Consider the following 22,921-nt stretch of genomic DNA (forward strand, 5'->3'; position numbering starts at 1 on the left):
TGAGTTGATCATCCTCGATTATCTAGTGTATATTGTGTCTATTCTATTTTCCAATGCTTCATTAAGGAAGTGGGGGCACGGGGGCCCGCTTGTCTAAGGTGCCGTGACTCGCTGTGCAGAGTTGTGTCCCTTGGGCATGCCATAAATCTATGATTGTGGGTTCAAATGCCGGTTCGTCCCGATTTTGTTTCTAGGTTAGTCAGCACCATACCTGTGCTCGTGGGTTCACCAAAGTGGTAAACGTCTTGAGACCTGCATCACTTCGGGCTTTCCTCCCACATTAAGCTGACTTGCCGCGATGTAACTGGAATACTGTTAAAAGCGGTGTTAAACCCAACTCACTCACTCACTCATCTAGGAAGTGCTGTCACTATCTCCATCCTCTTATCACAGACAGAACAGAATTTGTCTTGCTCATGAACTTGAAATAAGAACCGCCAAAAGGACTATTCGTGGACATTCCTTGTCAGAACTAGTTACTTGCAATCTGTGCTTATTCATGGAGATTTCGTGTTAGAACTAGTTCCTTGCAATCTATGCTTGTCCAATGAGAAACCTATAAAATAACATCTTTTTCTTATTAACTCCATGAATCTTCTATTGTCAGTGTGATTAACCTCAATGTCCCAGTGTGTATTCCTTCTGTACTGTCTAGTGGAGACAGGTATTGTTAGTGGTGTTTCTAGTTGTGTATCGGCATGTTTAGATATTAAATGATGTAGAACCCATACTACCCTGTGTACTTCATTTGTCCAACAGGATGTCTAGGCCCCGAGAATCCCAGGTCCAAGTAGGTCCCCAGAACACCCTGCTTGTTGACTCCTTGTGGGGATGCAAGGGTCTAGCAGGTCCTCCCAGAACACCATGCTTGTTGACTCCTTGTGGGGATGCAAGGTCCTAGCAGGTCCCCAGAATCCCATGCATGACTCCTTGTGGGAATGCAAGGTCCTAGCAGGTGCCCCTAGAACACTGTGCTTGTTGACTCCTTGTGGGAATGCAAGGTCCTAGCAGGTGTCCCTAGAACACCATGCTTGTTGACTCCTTGTGGGGATGCAAGGTCCTAGCAGGTGCCCCTAGAACACCATGCTTGTTGATTCCTTGTGGGGATGCAAGGTCCTAGCAGGTGCCCCTAGAACACCCTGCTTGTTGACTCCTTGTGGGGATGCAAGGTCCTAGCAGGTGCCCCTAGAAAACCATGCTTGTTGACTCCTTGTGGGGATGCAAATGCTGAATAGGTACCCAGAAACCCAATGCTTGTCTCTGTGGGGATGCAAGAGCCAAATAGGTCCCCAGAACACTCTGCTGGTTTCTCTTTTGGGATGCATGGGCAAAATAGGTTCCCAGAATCCCATCTCTAGATTCCCATGCTTTTCTCTGTGGGAATGCATGAACCAAATAGGTCCCCAGAACCCCCATGCTTGTTTCTGTGGGGATGCATGGGCCAAATAGGTCCCCAGAATCCCATGCTTGTTTCACTTTAGGGATGCATGGCCAAAATAGGTCCCCAGAACCCATGCTTGTTTCTGTGGGGGTGCATGGCCAAAACAGGTCCCCAGAACCCAATGCTTGTCTCCTTGTGGTGATGCAAGAGCCAATCAGCTCTCCATAACACCATGCTTGTTCCTCTGTCGGGGTGCATGCGCCAAATGGATCATTGGAACCACAGAATTTTGGTAAAAAAATAATCTTGTCCTGAGTGAGTGAGTGAGTGAGAGTATGGTTTTACACCCCTTTTAGCAATATTCCAGCAATATCATGGCAGGGGACACCAGAAATGGGCTTCACACATTGTACCCATTGTGGGAATCGAACCCGGGTCTTCGGCGTGACGACCGAACGCTTTAACCACTTGGCTACCCGACTGCTGAAAATGCTGAAATTGTGTCGTTCCTTAGTCATGCAAGGATTAAGCGTTCATGGGCTCAAATCCTGACATCACTCACACAAGGTGATTGGGGTGCAAAGACCATGTTTACTATGGTTACTTACAATACGTTTTATACTGAAACGTTCCCTGTCGCCCCGAAGACCCAGGTTCAATTCCCAAAATGGGTACAATGTGTGAAGCTCATTAATGGTGTCTTTGACTGGATATTGCTGGAATATTGATATAAACGGCATAAACCCACACGCACTCATACCTAATATGATCATAATCTTACATACACTTACGACAGTCATAGCGTTAAGGCTGTTTTGTTTGTTTGTTTGTCGTTGAACACTGCATTCAGCAATATTCCACCTATATGATGGTGGTCTGATTATAATTAAGTCTCTCCACTGGGCCTTGAGGCAACTGAGTAAGTCCTCGTCTCAAATATTCGCGTTATGTAATGGAAGTCTGTAAATAACCGCCGTCGTATAGCTGGAATATTGCTGAGAGCGGCGTTAAACAACAAAGCAACAATCAATAAATCAACTGTTTCGAGATCTGACTCTTCGTGTGGCATATGCTCTCGGTATAGAGAGCTCCGCGAACGGGCTATCGCTGTGAGGAGCTTGAGTTTGGTCGCAAGCTCCTCACAGCGATAGACCGACCGTTCCAAGCTCCTCACAGCGACTATCGTGTTATTGATATAGTAAGAATGTAAGGGAGAAGTTGGTTTATTTTCCGTTAGTCTGCAATCTCGAACCAATCTGATTATCAAAACAACAAAGTAAATTCATCAGGAAAACATGGTCAGTCGTAAACCTTTTCAAATTGAAATATGATGGCATTCCCAAAGACATAAACAAAAGTATAAACGTTACTACATATGGGGTTGGAGGGCAAATTTCAAGATTCTTGTAATGGCCGCGCCCACACTGGTGGCAGCGATGTTACCGGGAGTGTAACGAAGGTGTCACGCGCTGGGAAGGAGCTTGCGACCGTTCGTGGAGCTCTCTATACCGAGAGTGTAACGAAGGTGTCACGCGCTGGGAAGGAGCACCATGCACTCACCAGATTACTATGTATTCCTGTACTCGGAAAAGTACCTGGCCAAGCTAGTCATTTTTTTTTATTGCTGCGCTAAGGCCAAACTGCGAACACACGTACAGGTAATAGATGTTGAATGTTATTTTTAAGAAATATTACGTTACTAAAAAGAAGTCTAGGGGAAACACTTGGTTGTGTGTAACCTCAATAAAGTAACGGTTTCAGGACTCTTCATGTGGCATAAGCTATAGCATAGAGTTATGCCCCTTCCGTTAGTTGTTCGGCACCATTTACTCACCAGGTTCTCTGACATCTAACCCATGTTACGAAAGTGGCATATCAGAATGTCCGTTCATTTTAAAACAGTATCAACATGTGTAATCATAAAAAAAAGGGGAAATTTCAGGAGACTGGATGAATGTTGTTTTTAGGCCTCACATTGGTACAATGTGTGAAGCCTATTTCTTGTGTTCCCGGTTGATATTGATGGAATATTGCTAAAAGTGGCGTAAAGTCCCACTCACTCACTCAGGATTACGATCAGCATGAAATGCTGGGGATCTGATTTGATCGGTCTGGCGAAGAGGAACTCGCCTTTAAGTTAATGATCAATGGGGTTACATGCTGTATAGCATTTTTTACCCGTGGGCATTCCGGGTTAGAATTTTTTCCGAGCAACCTATGTTGGTCGTACGAGGCAACTTAATGGAACGGTTGGTCAGGTCAGGCTCGGTGACTTGATTGATTATTCGTGACGTCGTTCCCCGGATAGTTGCTCACAATATCACTAGATCGTCTGGTCTAGACTCGATTACTAACAGGCTGCCGTCATTATAGCTGGAATATTGTCAAGTGCGGCGTTAAACAACAAACATCCAACAGCTCAAGGTACAGTCCAAGTAAACTGCTATCACTGATTCCTTTATTACTGCTTCAGTTTCTTACTACATCAGGCATCCGTTAAGTGCCCGGTTAAAACATAACATGAAATATACTAGGCCATTGTTTCTCCTTATTCCACCCCAGTACAAGAGCTACACAAGGCAGTCCAGTCTTTATGACGCAGTGTGATGGCGTCTTTCACAATCTGTGGAAGAGAAAACGATTCTACACACGAAATCTTCCTACCGAGCCGTCTTCTGATATTCATCACACTCAAGTCCTTCAGTGTTCGTGGGTTAGTCGCAATGGTCTGGAACCGATTAATCATATCGGTCCAGGGGACGTCACTGACGTCGTCAATGCATGGCGACAGAGCTTCAATGGGATTATGCCCGGATGCCACAAGAAGCTCGGCAAGAACGATCGTTTCCTCATCTTTAGGGCCGTCATACCTGATCAAAACTGCAAACGGAGTTCGGCCACAGCTGTCAGTTTTGTGCAGGGCGACGTTCCGGTCAACTATTAGGTAATGGGCGATGTTGTAGAGATGGTACCAAACTGCCTGATGTAGAGGCGTGTTTCCAAAACTCTCGGCTACCTCAGGGTCTGCTCCATAGGATGTTAACAGTTTCAACATGTCTGTCTTACCCGAGACTATGCCTTCTATGAACGGGGTTTCACGGTCATGGCTGATCTGATTCACGTCTGCGCTTGTTTCAAGTAAAGCACGTGCTGTGCTCGTGAATCCTCCACGTGCAGCTGTGTGTAGGGGTGTGTAGTCGTACTCTGGATTGGTGTATACCTCCGGATTATTGGCAACAAGGAAGTCCAAGATTTCGGGACATTTGCTGTCAGCTGCGGCCCCGAATATGACGTTCTTTTCCCTGGTGTCACCATGTGCCCCTGCCGCTACTAAATACCTCGCGACATTCACCAGAAGCTGCGCTTCGGTTCCAAACATACGACTTCTTGCTGTCCAATGTAGAGGGGAGAAGAGTGCCTCCCTGTTCACATCAACACCATGTTCCTCCACAAGGACTTTAACGACGTTCAGATGTCCCATCTCGCAGGCCAGATGAAGAGGACTGCAGCCAGGGAACCCTTCGTGAAAACTGTGCTCATATCTGTCAAAGCCCTCGGATATGAGGTATTTCACCAACTCCACATGTCCAATATAAGCTGCCACGCCTACAGCACGTATAACGCGATTCTGGCTGGTGCTTTTAACACTCCTGTAGTAATTGTCTGCTTTGATTGTGTTTACCGCTATGTGCTTCGCTACCAGGTACTTGTCTCCAGTTTTTATCAGATTATGAAAATCGTTCATACTTCTATCCCGTGTCATTTTGATCCAGTATGTCGTTGATGAAACAGTTTAACCTGCAAATAAAACATACAAGACCCCGATCATATGCACAATAATATCTACGTACGTAATTCTACCACAGGTGTGAATTTACTCATGTATGTAAATAGTTTAATTTTGATCCTTTGGCATTTTCACATCATCAGTATGAAATCACTTTTAGCTCTTCGTGGAAAGAAACAGAGATATTTTCTGTATACATGTACAGCAATCTCAATCTTGGTCTCATTTGAGAAGTGCTAAATGTATCGACAAAATAATAGTAAGGTTTGATGGTACAACGTCGTTGTTGATAACGTTTGACGAACAGCAATGGATAGAACACTTCCGAATGAAGAAAGAAACATTTGATTACCTTTGTCGAGAGCTCCAAGAGTTTATTTGAAAGACACATGAAAATGGCATGATGCAATCGTCTCATTCTAAAAATAGCCCAACACACCCCAACTTCTCACGTGTAATTTTGCTGTGCGTTCACCTGACTAAAATACACACGAGGGAGATATTAATATGTGCAAAGATACATTTACACTACCTCTTGACTTGAAGTAGATTTGCACACCTGGCATATTTACTGATGTGTGTGACTGCGTTCATATGTACTATTTACCTGTGTAGTTTTACATACCTGTGTAAAAATACATATACGGATAATTGTGTGCATCTGAACAGGGTTGTTAGAGTTTAAACATAAACGTATCTATTTCAAAAGGTTAAAATTATAGCGGATGTATCAAGTGTGAAAAGAATCTAAAGAATGGTGTTCCCACAGTGCAATAGATAAAGAACTATGTCGCTGATAAGGCCCATTTCACAAGCGTTTGGTCAAATCTCCAATATTCATATAGACATAAAGACATATTGATAATTTATTCAGTAGAAAGGACCAGTAGATATCATTATATAAAGAACATATCAATCAATATTAATGTGTATGTGACGTCAGAAGACTATTTGGTGCGGAACTGGGATTGGTGTGTTAAGCTTCCTGTACTCGGAAACAGGGCTGGCTAAGCTAGTCTTTTTGTTGGTTTTTATTGCTGCTCTGAGGCCAACCTGTGCACCCACGTACAGGTGATAGCTATTGAATGTTAAGCTACTTTGTTAACAAATATTTCGTTACTATAGAAGTCTATGGGAAACCATTTGGTTGTGTGTAACCTCAATAAAACAACTGTTTCAGTGGCCCGACTCTTCGTGTGGCATGTGCTCTCTAGAGTTATCTCCCTTTCGTCAGTTGCCCAGCACCATTTACTCGCCAGGTTCTGTGACATCTAACCCATGTTACGAAAGTGGCATATCAGAATGTCCGTTCATTTTAAAACAGTATCAACATAAGAAAAGTGAAATTTCAGTACATTGATTGAATGTTGTATAACGCCGCCGAGTGAATGCTGTTCCCCGCTGTAATTGATGGAGTATTGCTAAAAGCGGCATGAAGTCCAGTTCACTCACTCACTCACTCAAGATAACGATCAGTGTGCAATGCTGGGGATCTGATTTTATCGGTCTGACGAAGAAACCAGTATTTGCAGAGGAACTCGTCTATAAGGTAATGATAAACGGGGTTTCGTGCTGTATAGCACTTTTACCCGTGGGGGTTCCGGGTTAGAATTTGTCCCCAGCAACCTATGTTGGTCAGGCAACTTAATGGATCGGGTGGTCGGGTCAGGCTCGGTGACTTGATTGATTATGTGTGACGTCGTTCCCCGACGGCGTGGATAGTTGCTCACAATATCAGTCACTGGATCGTCTGGTCTAGACTCGATTACTAACAGGCTGCCGTCATTATAGCTGGAATATTGTCAAGTGCGGCGTTAAACAACAAACATACAACAGCTCAAGGTACAGTCCAAGTAAACTGCTATCACTTATTCCTTTATTACTGCTTTAATTTCTTACTACATCAGGCATCTGTTAAGTGCCCGTTTAAAAAACAACATGAAATATACAAGGCCATTGTTTCTACTTATTCCACCTCAGTACAAGAGCTACACAAGGCAGTCCAGTCTTTATGACCCAGTGTGATGGCGTCTTTCACAATCTGTGGAAGAGAAAACGATTCTACACCCGAAATCTTCCTACCGAGCCGTCTTCTGATATTCATCACACTCAAGTCCTTCAGTGTTCGTGGGTTAGTCGCGATGGTCTGGAACCGATTAATCATATCGGTCCAGGGGACGTCACTGACGTCGTCAATGCATGGCGACAGCGCTTCAATGGGATTATGCCCGGATGCCACAAGAAGCTCGGCAAGAACGATCGTTTCCACATCTTTAGGGCCGTCATACCTGATCAAAACTGCAAACGGAGTTCGGCCACAGCTGTCAGTTTTGTGCAGGGCGACGTTCCGGTCAACTATTAAGTAATGGGCGATGTTGTAGAGATGGTACCAAACTGCCTGATGTAGAGGAGTGTTCCCAAAACTCTCGGCTACCTCAGGGTCTGCTCCATAGGATGTTAACAGTTTCAACATGTCTGTCTTACCCGAGACTATGCCTTCTATGAACGGGGTTTCACGGTCATGGCTGATCTGATTCACGCCTGCGCCTGCTTCAAGTAAAGCACGTGCTGTGCTCGTGAATCCTCCACGTGCAGCTGTGTGTAGGGGTGTGTAGTCGTAGTCTGGATTGGTGTAAACCTCCGGATTATTGGCAACAAGGAAGTCCAAGATTTCGGGACATTTGCTGTCAGCTGCGGCCCCGAATATGACGTTCTTTTCCCTGGTGTCACCATGTGCCCCTGCCGCTACTAAATACCTCGCGACATTCACCAGAAGCTGCGCCTCGGTTCCAAACATACGACTTCTTGCTGTCCAATGTAGAGGGGAGAAGTGTGCCTCCCTGTTCACATCAACACCATGTTCCTCCACAAGTACTTTAACGACGTTCAGATGTCCCATCTCGCAGGCCAGATGAAGAGGACTGCAGCCAGGGAACCCTTCGTGAAAACTGTGCTCGTATCTGTCAAAGCCCTCGGATATGAGGTATCTCACCAACTCCACATGTCCCCCATAAGCTGCCACGCCTACAGCACGTATAAGGCGATTCTGGCTGGTGCTTTTAACACTCCTGTAGTAATTGTCTGCTTTGATTGTGTTTACCGCTATGTGCTTCGCTACCAGGTACTTGTCTCCAGTTTTTATCAGATTATGAAAATCGTTCACACTTCTATCCCGTGTCATTTCGATCCAGTATGTCGTTGATGAAACAGTTTAACCTGCAAATAAAACATACAAGACCCCAATCATATGCACAATAATATCTACGTACGTAATTCTACCACAGGTGTGAATTTACTCATGTATGTAAATAGTTTAATTTTGATCCTTTGGCATTTTCACATCATCAGTATGGAATCACTTGTACCTCTTCGTGGAAAGAAACAGAGATATTTTCTGTATACATGTACAGCAATCTCAATCTTGGTCTCATTTGAGAAGTGCTAATTGTATCGACACAATAATAGTAAGGTTTGATGGTACAACGTCGTTGTTGATAACGTTTGATGAACAGCAATGGATAGAACACTTCCGAATGAAGAAAGAAACATTTGATTACCTTTGTCGAGAGCTCCAAGAGTTTATTTGAAAGACACATGAAAATGGCATGATGCAATCGTCTCATTCTAAAAATAGCCCAACACACTCCAACTTCTCACGTGTAATTTTGCTGTGCGTTCACCTGACTAAAATACACACGAGGGAGATATTAATATGTGCAAAGATATATTTACACTACCTCTTGACTTGAAGAAGATTTGCACACCTGGCATATTTACTCGTGTGTGATTGCGTTCATATGTACTATTTACCTGTGTAGTTTTACATACCTGTGTAAAAATACATATACGGATAATTGTGTGCATCTGAACAGGGTCGTTAGAGTTTAAATATAAACGTATCTATTTCAAAAGGTTAAAATTATAGCGGATGTATCAAGTGTGAAAAGAATCTAAAGAATGGTGTTCCCATGGTACAATAGATAAAGAACTATGTCGCTGATAAGGCCCATTTCACAAGCGTTTGGTCAAAGCTCCAATATTCATATAGACATAAAGACATATTGATAATTTATTCAGTAGAAAGGACCAGTAGATATCATTATATAAAGAACATATCAATCAATATTAATGTGTATGTGACGTCAGAAGACTATTTGGTGCGGAACTGGGATTGGTGTGTTTAGCTTCCGGCTGGCTAAGCTAGTCTTTTTGGGTTTTTTTATTGCTGCTCTGAGGCCAACCTGTGCACCCACGTACAGGTGATAGCTATTGAATGTTAAGCTACTTTGTTAACAAATATTTCGTTACTATAGAAGTCTATGGGAAACCATTTGGTTGGTAGTAACCTCAATAAAACAACTGTTTCAGTGACCCGACTCTTCGTGTGGCATATGCTCTCTAGAGTTATCTCCCTTTCGTCAGTTGTCCAGCACCATTTACTGCCAGGTTCTCTGACATCTAACCCATGTTACGAACGTGGCATATCAGAATGTCCGTTCATTTTAAATCAGTATCAACATAAGAAAGGTGAAATTTCAGTACATTGAGTGAATGTTGTATAACGCCGCCGAGTGAATGCTGTTCCCCGCTGTAATTGATGGAGTATTGCTAAAAGCGGCATGAAGTCCAGTTCACTCACTCACTCACTCAAGATAACGACCAGTGTGCAATGCTGGGGATCTGATTTTATCGGTCTGACGAAGAAACCAGTATTTGCAGAGGAACTCGCCTATAAGGTAATGATAAACGGGGTTTCGTGCTGTATAGCACTTTTACCCGTGGGGGTTCCGGGTTAGAATTTGTCCCCAGCAACCTATGTTGGTCAGGCAACTTAATGGATCGGGTGGTCGGGTCAGGCTCGATGACTTGATTGATTATGTGTGACGTCGTTCCCCGACGGCGTGAAAAGTTGCTCACAACATCAGTCACTGGATCGTCTGGTCTAGACTCGATTACTAACGGGCTCCCGTCATTATAGCTGGAATATTGTCAAGTGCGGCGTTAAACAACAAACATACAACAGCTCAAGGTACAGTCAAAGTAAACTGCTATCACCGATTCCTTTATTACTGCTTCAGTTTCTTACTACATCAGGCATCCGTTAAGTGCCCGGTTAAAAAACAACATGAAATATACTAGGCCATTGTTTCTCCTTATTCCACCTCAGTACAAGAGCTACACAAGACAGTCCAGTCTTTATGACGCAGTGTGATGGCGTCTTTCACAATCTGTGGAAGAGAAAACGATTGTACACCCGAAATCTTCCTACCGAGCCGTCTTCTGATATTCATCACACTCAAGTCCTTCAGTGTTCGTGGGTTAGTCGCGATGGTCTGGAACCGATTAATCATATCGGTCCAGGGGACGTCACTGACGTCGTCAATGCATGGCGACAGAGCTTCAATGGGATTATGCCCGGATGCCACAAGAAGCTCGGCAAGAACGATCGTTTCCTCATCTTTAGGGCCGTCATACCTGATCAAAACTGCAAACGGAGTTCGGCCACAGCTGTCAGTTTTGTGCAGGGCGACGTTCCGGTCGACTATAAGGTATTGGGCGATGTTGTAGAGATGGTACCAAACTGCCTGATGTAGAGGCGTGTTTCCAAAACTCTCGGCTACCTCAGGGTCTGCTCCATAGGATGTTAACAGTTTCAACATGTCTGTCTTACCCGAGACTATGCCTTCTATGAACGGGGTTTCACGGTCATGGCTGATCTGATTCACGTCTGCGCCTGCTTCAAGTAAAGCACGTGCTGTGCTCGTGAATCCTCCACGTGCAGCTGTGTGTAGGGGTGTGTAGTCGTAGTCTGGAATGGTGTAAACCTCCGGATTATTGGCAACAAGGAAGTCCAAGATTTCGGGACATTTGCTGTCAGCTGCGGCCCCGAATATGACGTTCTTTTCCCTGGTGTCACCATGTGCCCCTGCCGCTACTAAATACCTCGCGACATTCACTAGAAGCTGCGCGTCGGTTCCAAACATACGACTTCTTGCTGTCCAATGTAGAGGGGAGAAGTGTGCCTCCCTGTTCACATCAACACCATGTTCCTCCACAAGTACTTTAACGACGTTCAGATGTCCCATCTCGCAGGCCAGATGAAGAGGACTGCAGCCAGGGAACCCTTCGTGAAAACTGTGCTCATATCTGTCAAAGCCCTCGGATATGAGGTATCTCACCAACTCCACATGTCCCCCATAAGCTGCCACGCCTACAGCACGTATAAGGCGATTCCGGGTGGTGCTTTTAACACTCCTGTAGTAATTGTCTGCTTTGATTGTGTTTACCGCTATGTGCTTCGCTACCAGGTACTTGTCTCCAGTTTTTATCAGATTATGAAAATCGTTCATACTTCTATCCCGTGTCATTTCGATCCAGTATGTCGTTGGTGAAACAGTTTAACCTGCCAATAAAACATACAAGACCCCGATCATATGCACAATAATATCTACGTACGTAATTCTACCACAGGTGTGAATTTACTCATGCATGTAAATAGTTTAATTTTGATCCTTTGGCATTTTCACATCATCAGTATGGAATCACTTGTGGCTCTTCGTGGAAAGAAACAGAGATATTTTCTGTATACATGTACAGCAATCTCAATCTTGGTCTCATTTGAGAAGTGCTAATTGTATCGACACAATAATAGTAAGGTTTGATGGTACAACGTCGTTGTTGATAACGTTTGATGAACAGCAATGGATAGAACACTTCCGAATGAAGAAAGAAACATTTGATTACCTTTGTCGAGAGCTCCAAGAGTTTATTTGAATGACATGAAAATGGCATGATGCAATCGTCTCATTCTAAAAATAGCCCAACACACCCCAACTTCTCACGTGTAATTTTGCTGTGCGTTCACCTGACTAAAATACACACGAGGGAGATATTAATATGTGCAAAGATACATTTACACTACCTCTTGACTTGAAGAAGATTTGCACACCTGGCATATTTACTGATGTGTGTGATTGCGTTCATATGTACTATTTACCTGTGTAGTTTTACATACCTGTGTAAAAATACATATACGGATAATTGTGTGCATCTGAACAGGGTCGTTAGAGTTTAAACATAAACGTATCTATTTCAAAAGGTTAATCAGGTGGATGTATCAAGTGTGAAAAGAGTCTAAAGAATGGTGTTCCCATGGTGCAATAGATAAAGAACTATGTCGCTGATAAGGACCTTTTCACAATCGTTTGGTCAAAAGTCCAATATTCATTTATATATAAACTAGTGTCCAAAAGAAACGATACCAACTTATTTTCAAAAATTGTTTTTTACTAAGTGAATTGTCTAGTATGAAAACATGCCAATTCGTATTGCACATCCCAAACACAGCATAGTCGATAAAAAATACCGGGAACACGTGATCACTTCCGGGAAAAAAACGTAAATTTCGTGAAAGTGACATTACCCTCTCTAGCACGTGTAAAATGACTGAAATGATCATCTAAACGTCAAAATGTCATTTAATTTTTTTTCTCCATTTCTATTATTATCATAACGAATTCCAAACATTTCTATGCACTATTTTTATGCACTTTTTAATCACCCAGTGACTGAAAACGATAGGATTAAATGAAAACGAAACTTTTAAGTCAATGTATATTATTTTCATTTTTGGCTTCAAACCTTAGCATTATTAGCCTATTGTGATGTTTTAAGCCCTTTTGAATTCTTAATTACTTTTTGTAAATCTGACGGAGAAATAATTGCGTTTTGTTAATTGTCATTTTACACATTGACTGTAACATATACGCTTCAGCTAGGAGTAATGTGAAGCTCGTGTCATTCGGTAGATCTCATCAGCTGCAACACGTTGTCATTGTATAATTCCTGTTAATAAAAGTTCCTGAAAAGAGCACAATATTTACATATCGCCACCAAATGGTATTCATCCTGTACATAGTCTTGTTTTTTCTCAACACAACATCCACAGAGTATTTCCAAAACACAGCATCCGAGTATTTCATAATGAGGAATGTTCCAAATGACGGATGAACCCTTCCTCCACATTTAACGAAACTTTGCTGCATCTACATTTTGCACAAAGCTTCTTAATATACTGAGATATGGACAATGTATTTGTGTGTGCAAAACTTGAGGCCAAAATCTTCTTTTTTAACATTTTCTAAAAAAACAAATTAAATAATTTCTCAAACGATATCCCAAAATACAATTTCCCGTCGAGGGTGACATTTCCGTAGTATTTCCAGAGGCCAATAATATGTCGTCTTTCGTGACAGATTGTCAGAACAGCTCTACTACTGCTGTCTTTCAAAGCCGATATGCGACGTCAAATTTAAGTTGATATCACCGCTCAGTAAGCAGTTCTAATGGTCATAGCTTTATACTGAAAAGAAACAGCATCAATGTCGTATATAAAACAAGTATTACACAAGATCGTGCCAGACTGAAAGAAGAATTCCCTTACATGGCGTGTTGTTGCTCCACGAAATCTGGACCGTGTTTTGATCAGCAGTACACTGACTTACTTCCATGGTATCTACAGTAGCCAGCCGATTGCAGTCGTGTCTCTACAACAAGGTCAGATTAGGGAAGATCCGGGTTAGTATATAGTATAGCAACCCTGTTCCTCTGTGGGGACTCATGGGCAGAATAGGTCTCCTGAATCCCATGCTTGTTCCTCTGTGAGGATACATGAGCCAAATAGGCCCCAAGAATCCCATGTTTGTTCCTCTGTGAGGATGCATGAGAAGAGAAGGTGCCCAGAATCCCATGCTTGTTCCTCTTTGAGGATAAATGAGAAGAATAGGTTCCTAAAATCCCAAGCTTGTTCCTCTGTGAGGGTGCATGAGACAAATAGGCCCCCAGAATCCCATGCTTGTTCCTCTGTGAGGGTGCATGAGAAGAATAAGTGCCCAGAATCCCATGCTTGTTCCTCTGTGAGGATGCATGAGCCAAATAGGCCCCCAGAATCCCATGTTTGTTCCTCTGTAAGGATGCATGAGAAGAAAAGTTGAGACGAATCCCATGCTTGTTCCTCCATGATGATGCATGAGAAGAATAGGGGCCCAGAATCCCATGCTTGTTCCTATTTGAGGATAAATGAGAAGAATAGGTGCCTAGAATCCCATGTTTGTTCCTCTGTAAGGATGCATGAGAAGAATAGTTGAGAAGAATCCCATGCTTGTTCCTCTGTGATGATGCATTAGAAGAATAGGTGCCTAGAATCTCATGTTTGTTCCTCTGTGAGGATGCATGAGAAGAATAGGGGCCCAGAATCCCATGCTTGTTCCTATTTGAGGATAAATGAGAAGAATAGGTGCCTAAAATCCCAAGCTTGTTCCTCTGTGAGGGTGCATGAGCCAAATAGGCCCCCAGAATCCCATGTTTGTTCCTCTGTAAGGATGCATGAGAAGAATAGTTGAGAAGAATCCCATGTTTGTTCCTCTGTGAGGATGCACGAGAAGAATAGGGGCCCAGAATCCCATGCTTGTTCCTCTGTGAGGGTGCATGAGAAGAATAGTTGAGAAGAATCCCATGCTTGTTCCTCTGTGATGATGCATTAGGAGAATAGGTGCCTAGAATCTCATGTTTGTTCCTCTGTGAGGATGCATGAGAAGAATAGGGGCCCAGAATCCCATGCTTGTTCCTATTTGAGGATAAATGAGAAGAATAGGTGCCTAAAATCCCAAGCTTGTTCCTCTGTGAGGGTGCATGAGCCAAATAGGCCCCCAGAATCCAATGTTTGTTCCTCTGTGAAGATGCATTAGAAGAATAGGTGCCTAGAATCCCATGTTTGTTCCTCTGTGAGGATGCATGTGAAGAATAGGTGCCCAGAATCATACCAGGCTTGTTCCTCTGTGAGGATTCATGAGCCAAATAGGCCCCCAGAATCCCATGTTTGTTCCTCTGTGAGGGTGCATGAGCCAAATAGGCTCCAAGAATCCCAAACTTGTTCCTCTGTGAGGATGCATGTGAAGAATAGGTGTCCAGAATCATACCATGCTTGTTCCTCTGTGAGGATGCATGAGCCAAATAGGCCCCCAGAATCCCATGTTTGTTCCTCTGTGAGGGTGCATGAGCCAAATAGGCTCCCAGAATCCCAAACTTGTTCCTCTGTGAGGATGCATGTGAAGAATAGGTGTCCAGAATCATCCCATGCTTGTTCCTCTGTGAGGATGCATGAGCCAAATAGGCCCCCAGAATCCCATGTTTGTTCCTCTGTGAGGGTGCATGAGCCAAATAGGCTCCCAGAATCCCATGCTTGTTCCTCTGTGAGGATGCATGTGAAGAATAGGTGCCCAGAATCATCCCATGCTTGTTCCTCTGTGAGGATGCATGTGAAGAATAGGTGCCCAGAATCATCCCAAACTTGTTCCTCTGTGAGTTCTGTCAGGAAAACTTGGTATATACTCACTATTCGTACAATAATATAAAAAAATAACTGATTACAAGTCCTATATAGATAACACAACAAATGCTATTCATAAACATTTTTTGGCAGCAAATATCAATCTTTCTGGTCAAAATGTTGGCTTGGTTAAATAAAAGAATTTTTTGAAGTAGAAACAATTGTAATTAATCTACTGTAAACAAAATTCAGTCCAAATGTATAAATATCTTGCCGCATTCATTGAAGGATTCCCATTTCTACAACAGCAAGTTAAGAACATACAGGTTGGTCAAGTCATCTATAAATATTGAGAATTATCTTACATATTGCCAAAACAATTATCCTGGGTCACATTTCTCAAAACATCGTTCAAGTAATCACAAACTAACAACTGAAACTGGTAGATATTCAAAAATACTAACCCTATTGTAACAACGTCTCTGTGAAACATGTGATGTCTTAGAAGATGAGCAACATTATGCACTGTCTTGTATAAAATACAACCAAGAAAGAGAATCACAAATAATCCTCAATCATGAAAAGAACTTGGTAGACTCGGTTAAAAGGAACACTTCTTCATAATTATTACCAACAGTTTTCCAGAAGGAATTTCCAATATGTGTTATCATATCTACAATTATAAACAAGGTCCTTGTATGTACAACATAACCATCAAAGCAATACACCATGCAGAACCGTCAACCGTCGCATTAAACGGAAGGAATCATACATTACATACAGTGAAGTGCAGTAAACTACGGTTATAACGAACTCAAAGGGACAACTAATTTTAGTTCGTTATAACCGTAGTTCGCTATAAGCAGATATACATCATATATACAACAAAAGACCGGGACTAAAAAATAAGTTCGTTATATCGGTCAGTTCGTTATAAGCGTGTTCGTTATAAACGTAGTTTACTGTACTTAAAACAATACTGTTCTCAACTATGCACAGAGCAAGCACCACACATATGATTATGAAGACAACTAATTACAAATTTCTCATATCAAACTCGTTGTTGTCATGTTTTGTATATTGAACAAAGTCATTTAGAAGGCATGTATTTAATCGTATTGAACAATAAGTTGCAATAGCAGTGTGGTGCACGTTACATGCTTGACCTGAATTAATCCTGTGATCTTTCTCGCTGGCTGCCTGTATAACATACATTGCAAAGGTAGTGCGCAAAAGTGCTGGGGAGATAAAAACTCACTCTCAGTGATACAGCTTGAATAAGATACGGAGTGCAGCATTGCAAAGTCAGTGCGTGATAACGCTCTATACTCCGCCTTTAGATAAAGGATATAATCGCTCAACGCGCAATTGTTTATTCTTAAAAAATATAGACCGGTTAACTTTAGCGAAAGGAGATATATTTCCCCTAAACATTTTTAGCTATTTGAAAATCAAAATGAACAGATTGCATGGATTATCTACCGCCACTATGTTCATTTTCTATTTTTTCTTCATCGAATTGGAGGCTTGTTCTTGATGCTCTCCGCCGAAACAACTTGCGCATATCTGCTCCAAAAACAGTCATTTGTCCACTGTCTACCACAATACTTGGTTGGATGTGGAGAAATGGTACATTGACAGCAAGTAGCCACAGAATAGCTGCCCTTGCTTCCATTGAACCACCTACAACCATCCAGGGGTTACGTTCATTTGTCGGTGCCTACAAGGCCATGAGTAGAGTATTACCAGGCTATGCAGATCTTCTCCATCCTCTAGACTTGATGACTGCTGGACGACCATCGGCTGAAAAAATAAGATGGTCTGATACTTCACTAACATCCTTCAAAAAGGCTCAAGACTCTTTTCAGAAGCAGAAATCCCATGGAATGCAATGATCAACGATGTCAGGTGTGCAAGTTTGTGAACGAATTTTCAGACTCTGTCATTCGAGAGTTAACAGTCAAGGACGTTATTGAAGGAGGAATACGCATGCCTTTTACAAGCAGAACTGCCTGGCATGTCACACAACATGAGTGTCCAGATTTACGTCGAACTCATTCTCATTTAACTCAAGGCACGAGACCCGGTAAAAAGGCTACAAATATCCCAGATGTTAAGCGATATCTCAATGAAGTGTGCATTGCTTCAGATGGCCTTTTGGTGGTGCGTGACACTTTGCCTTTCAACAAAGTACGAGAACGTGTGGTTGTCCCAAGAGCAGTTCTTCATGGTCTGCTGACTGCTATCCACATCCGCCTCAGCCACCCAAGTGTCTACCAAACAAAACAGCTTTTTCTTAGATACTTTCATGCCTTGGACCTCGACAAAGCCTTACAAGAAGTATCTTCCTCCTGTCATCATTGTGCGTCCCTCAAAACCATTCCAGCACAGTTGTTTCCGCAAAGCTCAACCACTCCACCTCCATCCATTGGGTCATCCTTCGCAGCTGATATTATGAAAAGATATGGCCAACTTATCTGTGTCTTACGAGAAACAGTATCCTCGTTCACTCTCACATGTTTTGTAGCAAATGAGCGACATAACGAACTACGTGACGCCCTTCTGTGTCTCTGTGCAGATATTCGCAATCTCGGTGAAAGTGGAGTCATCATACGAGTTGATCCAGCACCTGGGTTTCAGGCTCTGGTCAGAGATCCTGTTCTGTCAAAACATGGGATAACTCTTGATATTGGCTCCTGCAAAAACCCCAACAAGAATCCTGTTGCAGAAAAGGCAATCTCTGAACTTGGCTTAGAGTGCTTAAACCTCTCACCAGAGGGGGGTCCTTTGTCTCGATCCACTCTCGTACTTGCAACAGCTAATCTCAACAGCAGACTGAGGAAGAGTGGAATGTCCGCCCGAGAAGTATTCACTCAGCGAGACCAAATAACTGGAGCACAGCTACCAATGAATGATCGTGACATCATCATGAAACAGCATCTTACCCGCCTTAACAACCATCCATATAGCAGTAAGTCAAAGGCTCATGGCAAAACTCTGTTTGATCGATCAGACATACAAATTGGCGATCTCGTATATATAAAGGGGGAGAAGGAGAAAACAAATACCAGAGACAAATACATGGTTGTCAACATTACAAAAGACAAATGCCAACTTCGTAAGTTCACAAAGACTCAATTCCGATCAAAAACTTACGATATTCCCATTGTCTGTTGTTACCCGATCAAACCGTCAACAGAATCTGTGGTATCAAATGAGCCAATAAGAGGCTTAACTGAAAAGGACAATCCTCACAGCACTGATGAGGATAGTGATGAGGACAAAGACATCGTCCAACATGAGATTCAGAACAACCCAAGACAGGTTCCAGTGCAGCCGCCCAGACAATCCACAAGGACACGACACCCACCAGCATGGCAAAGTTCTGGAGAGTGGCTGATGCAATAAGACACTTCTAGTGATCACCATTGACATTAAAGAAAGAGGAGAAAGTGGTCGCGCCACTATGTTCATTTTCTATTTTTTCTTCATCGTTTTCGAATCGCATTTCGTTTGTATTCTTTTCGCGTAATTCGCATTTCGTTTCTACTGTAATCCCAGTTTGGTATTTTTGTCCCTCATCTGAGTAAACACGTGTGAATTGGAGAGTCGGGTTTTTGATATATTGGCGTACATTACAAAATATGACTAAGTCACAGAATGTGACAGGCGATTTGTTAAGAAATGTCCAGATTAAGTCACTCTCATTTGAATTTGAAACCTCAATTCTATTTTAGAGAAACCAAAATGGCGCTCTCCTTCAGTTAAAATTTAACACATGGGCGGGGAAGAATTATCCACACTGGTATCGACATTCTTGCGTACTTGTTAGTAAGTATGTTATATTTCTTAGTTGAGATTCTTGTTGTAATTTGTTTGCATATTATTTACCATTGGTGTCATGTAAATAGAAATAAGAACAAACAGAAAGGAACTAGTAAAGTCTTCTATATCTACATTTACCGATGAAAAAACAGCAAGCCAATTTGCATTCGCTACGACACGCCCCTTTCCTACAAAAAAGACCCGCCCCATCCAAATCGTGAAACCTACACATCATCATTTGGACATGGCACATCACATGAATACTAGTAGACTACTCATTGTGTGAAGCCTATTCAAAGATTGCCCTATCTGGCCTAAAATATAAGCTGTAGCAGGATCACGAGGGATACATGGGGATACGAGGGACGCAGAAATCCCCACGTATCCCGTGTGATTCTGCTACAACGAATATATCGTGCCGACATGTTTTAATATGATATTGTAAAACAATTTTTAAAAATTCGATATTGATAGAAAACAGCTGCTCGATTGTCACGTGACATCCAATGGCTCGGGAAAAGCGTGCGTCCTTTTGCTTTGAAGCGGTGTGTAAAGGATTTATTCTGTCCCGGAAATCCACGTGCAGCATTATTGCTGGTGTCGGGGTATAAGAGATTTATTCCCCGCTGAGAAATTAATTTCCCTCCAAGGCGGGTTACATTGTATTTTATTAAGATCACGTGGACCAATCACATCACATCATTTTGACATGGAGGTATGGTAATCTTCTTTATCGCTCTTGGTGAAATTGGTGGCGCAGTCATCTAGGGCACCGCATTTCACCGTGCAGAGTTGCGTCCCTTTGAAACTTTAAATCCCAGTTCGTGGGTTTCACCAAAGTGGTAAAGGCAGACCTGTCAACACCTCATCATGACAATGGGCGAGATCTGCCTTCAAAATACGGGAGATTTACCTCCAAAGGGGGAAATTTAAAAAAGTGAAGATAAGAAGATATTTTGCAACTTTTATTTCTATTAACTTCATTAAGAAAACAAAATATCTTTAAACAACAAATAGTCATTTTCTTGTGCGTATGGCTAGCTTAAATTTCCCTTTGATTTTCCTCCTCCAAGAATAAACCTACAGCACTATCTACTCATGTCACGGTGCCACCTATTGTTCAAAGATCATCTCCGATAAACGCAAACAGATCATGACCAGTTGGCGACGTGTTCAATCCGACCAATTGTCAGGGTGACACCGATTTTCTGAGTATTTGGCGCGATTTTGGTTACAAAATACGCCGAAGAAATACCAACAGCATTTACCATGACACAACTTAATCGCCGCTGATTTCATTAAAATATCATGGTTTTTTTGTCGGTGGTACTCTTTTGATAGTCCCATTACTTCACTTCATACATTTTCTTGAAATGTTCGCGTTATTACATTTTCAAGAAATGTATGCCATATTTAGAAGTACTATTTATCCCGTTTGACTAAAATTTATGAATGAAGAGAGACTCGTTGTCGATGTTGACATTGCTGATCTCAACGTGTTTTAATCTCATTGGTTGATTTGTACTGTAGTATGCAAATTAGATTGCCGATCTGGGACGCTAGTTAAGCTAGTTTCCGGCTCCCTATGCGCGTCGACAACTTGCTCCAAGCTTGGCCGCCATTTAAACGCTCAGCTCGTTTATTTAACGTCACATCCGGCTTCCGAGTTTAGCTGTCTCTTATAACGTCGCACTGAATGATTGAAAAGTTGAAACACAAATACCTTCAAATTAATATGATCATATATGAAGTGATCACTTGCACGTGTACCCCGATTAATCCATCTTGAGCATCACTAGAAACCCGAGACCACTGTAAGTATTTCTGACATATTACAGATGTATCTTTTTGGACATCGGCACGTACATCACCTGTTAAACCCATGAGTTCTATCATTGAATGTAGTGAACTAGCTTTTCGGTTTGATTTTATCATTGCATCAAAATTTGCATGGAGATTCAGGTAACATACCGAAAATGTGCAAATAAATTACTGAAATATTAAACATGGTGAATTAAAACACCAAAAACTATCTGTATCTAGCGGATAAAAAACTGTGTGCTGCTTAAAATATAATGTCAAACATACTATGGGAAAATAAATTGCAAGAGATTCTATGGCATTTGATTGGCTTTTAACAAAGCAATGCTTTTGTTTTCGTTTATATTCCCATAAACTTAAAACAATTAGACCAACCCCACTAAATGGTTAAAACAGTTGTGAAGTTTTTTATTGTTGACTTATTTATTTATAACAATTGACTTCGATATTTGTTTGCCGATTGACGTAAAGTGTGCACTCTGGTTGTTTCGTTTGTAAACACCCCCGTAAATTATTGAAATCTGCGTTCCATTGACATAATATAGAAAGCTGTCACGTTTCATGGATAGGTGTCAAACTATTGGTTTAATGTTATATTTGCTTGAAAATGTAACGAGGCAACTTCTACCATACCGCCACTGTACAATGTAACTGTCATGGTCGCTAGTCTGAGATGCGTCGTTAATCACGCAGAGTGACAAAAGTGAGTGAGTGAGTGAGTTGGGTTTAACGCCGCTTTTAACATCATTCCAGTTATATCGCGGCGTGTCAACTTAATGTGGGAGGAAAGCCCGAAGTGATGCAGGTCTCAGACGTTTACCACTTCGGTGAAACCCACGAGCATGGGTATGGTGCTGACAAACCTAGAAACATAATCGGGGCGATTCGAACCACAATCATAGGTTTCTGGCGTGCCCAAGGGACGCAACTCTGCACAGCGAATCGCGGCGCTTTAGATGACTGGGCCACCAGTGCCCCCCAGAGCGACAAAGTCGTGGGAAATGTTAACGTAAATATTTTATAAAAAGTAGACAACAATCGTTTGATTTATGATTGATTGATTGGTCTTTGAAAGTGTTATAGGTGTTAGGGCAAGGCGGATTTATTTCGTTGGTTTCAATAATTGTATTGCATTTGATTGTATTATAATAACATATAGCTAGAAAATAGTAACGTCGGTAATGGTTTATAGCTGTGCTATTCCAATTCCAAGGCCTTCAACAGAAGTAATCATTCAGTAAACATATTGCCACCTTGTACAACATATTTCCATTTTGTTAGCAGAATTACAGCTTACGAGTGATTCCTGTCGAATGTTGGCACATCCACCCACTTCTATATACTGACTGAGTATGGTTTTACGCCGCTTTTAGCAATATTCCAGCAATATCACGGCGGGGGACACCAGAAATGGGCTTCACACATTGTACCCATGTGGAGAATCGAACCCGGGTCTTCGGCGTGACGAGCGAACGCTTTAACCACTAGGCTACCCGACCGCCCCCACTTCTATATAAAAACCTTTTCGATGTCTTAGAGTGGAAACACACGGTTAGGAATATTTTCAATGCAACGTTTATATTGTATGCGTGGCTCGACATATGACGACAACTGTCCATTTCGGGCGGTCGGGTAGCCTAGTGGTTAAAGCGTTCGCTCGTCACGCCGAAGACCCGGGTTCGATTCCCAACATGGGTACAATGTGTGAAGCCCATTTCTGATGTTCCCCGCCTTGATATTGCTGGAATATTGCTAAAAGCGGCGTAAAACCATACTCGCT

General features: G+C 42.3%; 3 protein-coding genes across 5 annotated transcripts; all 3 read right to left on the reverse strand.

Annotated features, from left to right (window-relative positions):
* Positions 1-3,834: 3,834 nt before the first annotated feature.
* Positions 3,835-5,607, reverse strand: LOC139463437 (ankyrin-3-like). The gene is made up of 2 exons (XM_071244701.1): positions 5,521-5,607; positions 3,835-5,179 (listed from the first exon to the last, which is right to left on the reverse strand). The coding sequence occupies exon 2, from the start codon at positions 5,142-5,144 to the stop codon at positions 3,930-3,932; it is 1,215 nt and encodes a 404-aa protein (XP_071100802.1). The 5' UTR covers positions 5,145-5,179; positions 5,521-5,607; the 3' UTR covers positions 3,835-3,929.
* Positions 5,608-7,128: 1,521 nt separating this feature from the next.
* LOC139463438 (ankyrin-3-like) lies at positions 7,129-13,674 on the reverse strand. Of its 3 annotated transcripts, none has more exons than XM_071244702.1 (2): positions 13,612-13,674; positions 7,129-8,384 (listed from the first exon to the last, which is right to left on the reverse strand). In XM_071244702.1, exon 2 carries the CDS (start codon positions 8,347-8,349, stop codon positions 7,135-7,137), a length of 1,215 nt encoding a protein of 404 aa, XP_071100803.1. In that variant the 5' UTR covers positions 8,350-8,384; positions 13,612-13,674; the 3' UTR covers positions 7,129-7,134. The 3 variants fall into 3 exon arrangements, with proteins under 3 accessions (XP_071100803.1, XP_071100804.1, XP_071100805.1); XM_071244703.1 differs by having other exon boundaries at positions 13,575-13,662; XM_071244704.1 differs by lacking the exon at positions 13,612-13,674 and adding an exon at positions 8,726-8,746.
* LOC139463440 (ankyrin-3-like) lies at positions 10,272-11,933 on the reverse strand. Its single transcript, XM_071244705.1, has 2 exons — positions 11,913-11,933; positions 10,272-11,571 (listed from the first exon to the last, which is right to left on the reverse strand). The coding sequence occupies exon 2, from the start codon at positions 11,534-11,536 to the stop codon at positions 10,322-10,324; it is 1,215 nt and encodes a 404-aa protein (XP_071100806.1). The 5' UTR covers positions 11,537-11,571; positions 11,913-11,933; the 3' UTR covers positions 10,272-10,321.
* Positions 13,675-22,921: the final 9,247 nt, after the last annotated feature.

This window comes from Haliotis cracherodii, unplaced genomic scaffold (genome assembly GCF_022045235.1).
Source record: "Haliotis cracherodii isolate W230 unplaced genomic scaffold, xgHalCrac1.p SCAF_16, whole genome shotgun sequence".
In the NCBI taxonomy this organism is placed as follows: Eukaryota; Metazoa; Mollusca; class Gastropoda; order Lepetellida; family Haliotidae; genus Haliotis; species Haliotis cracherodii.